Below are 2,755 nucleotides of genomic sequence, written 5' to 3'. Positions count from 1 at the left end.
TTAAAAAAATCAAAGGTTTTTTCCAGTAACAATGTGGCATGTAGTTTTAATTCTCCTTGTTGACACAACAACAACTTAATCATTTGACCCCCAAAAAAGCATTATTATTATTATTATTATTTAATTGTCATATTTTTAAACATATATTGTAACTCACAAGCGTTTTATGCAAAATATGAAATAATATGGCATATTATTATTTATTTGTATTGTGTTTATTATTTTTAATGTATTTTATTTATTGTTTTGCATGCTGCCAAAGCATAAATATACATGCAAACAGTGACAGAAAAATACATATATATATATATATATATATATTAACAATAAATAATAACATAATAGCCTAATGAACAAGATTTTCGCCAACATTTTCAGACTATTTTCGTGGTCTGAACATATTTTTATTAGTGGTATATTATTGTTAGGCTTATTATTAGTATTTTACATTTTTTGCATATACTATTGATAAAGCACACACAAACAGTGATAGGAAAAAATAAAGAACCAGTAATGTTACGAAAAAAAAACAACTGCAATATACAGAATTACAAATGTATTTATTTAATGGTTGATAATACAACGTTTAGCCGTTTAATCTAAGTAACTATAATTGTGGTAGTTTGGTGGAAATGTCTAGTTGTAAGCGAGTCATTCACCAACGCTCAGACTGAATCTCAAAGAACCGGTTCAAAAGAACGATTCGCGAATCGAACAGCGCCAGTTACACACGCGGCGGACGGCCAAAGGTTCCACACGCATCGCTCTCAGTTGATAACCCGCGCCTGGCTCTCCATAAACCTCCGGTTCTTGTTGACATCCACCTCATTCGCCCGGTATTACGTAAACGACAAACAGGGAGAACGGTAAAGTTGCTCAAGGGTGCGACTTGGACGCCGGCCAAAGGTTCCACACGCATCGCTCTCAGTTGATAACCCGCGCCTGGCTCTCCATAAACCTCCGGTTCTTGTTGATATCCACCTCATTCGCCCGGTATTACGTAAACGACAAACAGGGAGAACGGTAAAGTTGCTCAAGGGTGCGACTTGGACGTGGTGTCTGATGTAGACTCGGTTCGGAGTTGATTCCCCTCCACTCCACACCGCTGGCCTTCTATCATTTCTCGACAGCCGGGAAAGAGGCGCTGGTCGCGGGCATGGATGCCGTGTGGATGCTGCCTGTGCTGCTGGTGCTCCCGCTCCTGTTATGGACCAGCAGCACGTTCGTTTTCTATTTCAAAAAGTGCTTCTATGTGGCGTACATGATGCTGCTGGCCGTTATCTCCATACCGATTTGCATTCTGAAAAGCGGCGGCAGGGACATCGAGAACATGAGGTGAGTTGTCAACAACGCAAGTCACATAATGTTACGTTTCTGCACTCGTGCATTGCTTTAGGACAATGGGCTGTCATTTTATGTGGTTATAGAGTGTTACAGTAACATATGTTTCATAGCCATATCACAACATACATTCAATTGACTGAAACAGGTTGCTATATACATACAGTCATACCTTTTATCATTTATGTTTAAACCCTGTAAAATGCTCTTTTATGCACTCACATATGCGTTTAATGACTGAAAGAAAGGATGCATTTGTAACGGAATGCACTGCATCTGTTTAACGTAAGTTACCCCGGACAGATGTTCGGATCACGGTTGTGAATCTTTAGCCAGCTCGCTAAGTAACGTTACAGTTCACGCGAGAACACATGCGGGCCTCTGTATAGTATATTTAATGCGATATCAGGGTGATGCATGAATAAATTAAGCTCCGTGTGGTTTAACAGCATAAGCAGATGTAAATATGTGGTTAGCGCGCGTGCATTTAGCCTCTCGTGGGTGTTTAAGCTGCGTGCTAGCAGCTTTAGCGTCTTGTGCAAGCCAGAGATGGCGACCAATGCGTGTGTTTGTTTTCTGAGGATGTGCTGGGAAGGCTAGTTAAACGGATGTGGGTTGCTAGTTACGCATGCTCTAGTTTGTATTAATGAGGTCGTGATGGATTGGTCTCATGGCACCGCTGGTGCAGAGTTCATGCTGGTCGATGCTGCCAGATTGAAACTACACTACAGTCTCACGCGTTCCACACATTGGACAGTTGATCGACGCAATTGCGGAATTCAGGCCATAAGTTTAGAATCAATGTTCGCGCCGAAAATCATTCTGAAACCTTCCGTAACACTAGAATGTCGCTATCATGGTAACGGACGTTCTAGATCAGTGGAACGCTGTGACGAGATTTTCTGTTTCAGTGGGCGGAGCATACATGAATATTCATGAGTTTCCCGGACATGCGCGTCGAACCAGGTGGAACTGAGAATTTCAGTTCACGCTCCTTGTATCTCAGCAGGTTTAATGGGAGATATATATATATATATATATTTAAAAAGGTAAATATATTTACAGTGTTGCACAAACTACATTTGTTTATCATTTCGTAACAGTTTATTATGTTTTTATTAGTTTACAGTGCACGTTTTGTGCACTCGTCCCTGACTGAATGATTGTAGGCATTCTTTGTGTAATGTTAGGATAAAGCACAGTAAACTTCAGCTAGCTGTAGCCTATACATTGCTTTCAGTTCTTTGTGCTCTTCATTTGTAACTTGCGATCTGGTTGTAAACTATGATACAATCATACACTGCTGCAAAAACATGTTGCTGACATTTTCTTTTTCATGTTTCCAATGTAAAATAGTAAATTTTTTACAAACAAATGTAAATTTACCAATTAAGATTATCACAAGGTTTATGGT

General features: G+C 39.7%; 1 protein-coding gene across 1 annotated transcript in view; it reads left to right on the top strand.

The window, feature by feature from the left end:
* Positions 1 to 559: 559 nt before the first annotated feature.
* LOC107585387 (1-acyl-sn-glycerol-3-phosphate acyltransferase alpha-like) overlaps positions 560 to 2,755 on the top strand; it is a 25,089-nt gene continuing 22,893 nt past the window's right edge. Inside the window, exons 1-2 of the mRNA XM_016272394.1 lie at positions 560 to 749; positions 907 to 1,335. Of these exons, the coding sequence (XP_016127880.1) occupies positions 1,157 to 1,335 (179 nt within the window). The 5' untranslated portion in view covers positions 560 to 749; positions 907 to 1,156. The remainder of the gene's footprint in view (positions 750 to 906; positions 1,336 to 2,755) is intronic.

Source organism: Sinocyclocheilus grahami, unplaced genomic scaffold (assembly GCF_001515645.1).
Source record: "Sinocyclocheilus grahami isolate Dianchi unplaced genomic scaffold, SAMN03320097.WGS_v1.1 scaffold70.1, whole genome shotgun sequence".
NCBI lineage: Eukaryota > Metazoa > Chordata > Actinopteri > Cypriniformes > Cyprinidae > Sinocyclocheilus > Sinocyclocheilus grahami.
This window is presented reverse-complemented; position numbering and strand designations above follow the sequence as displayed.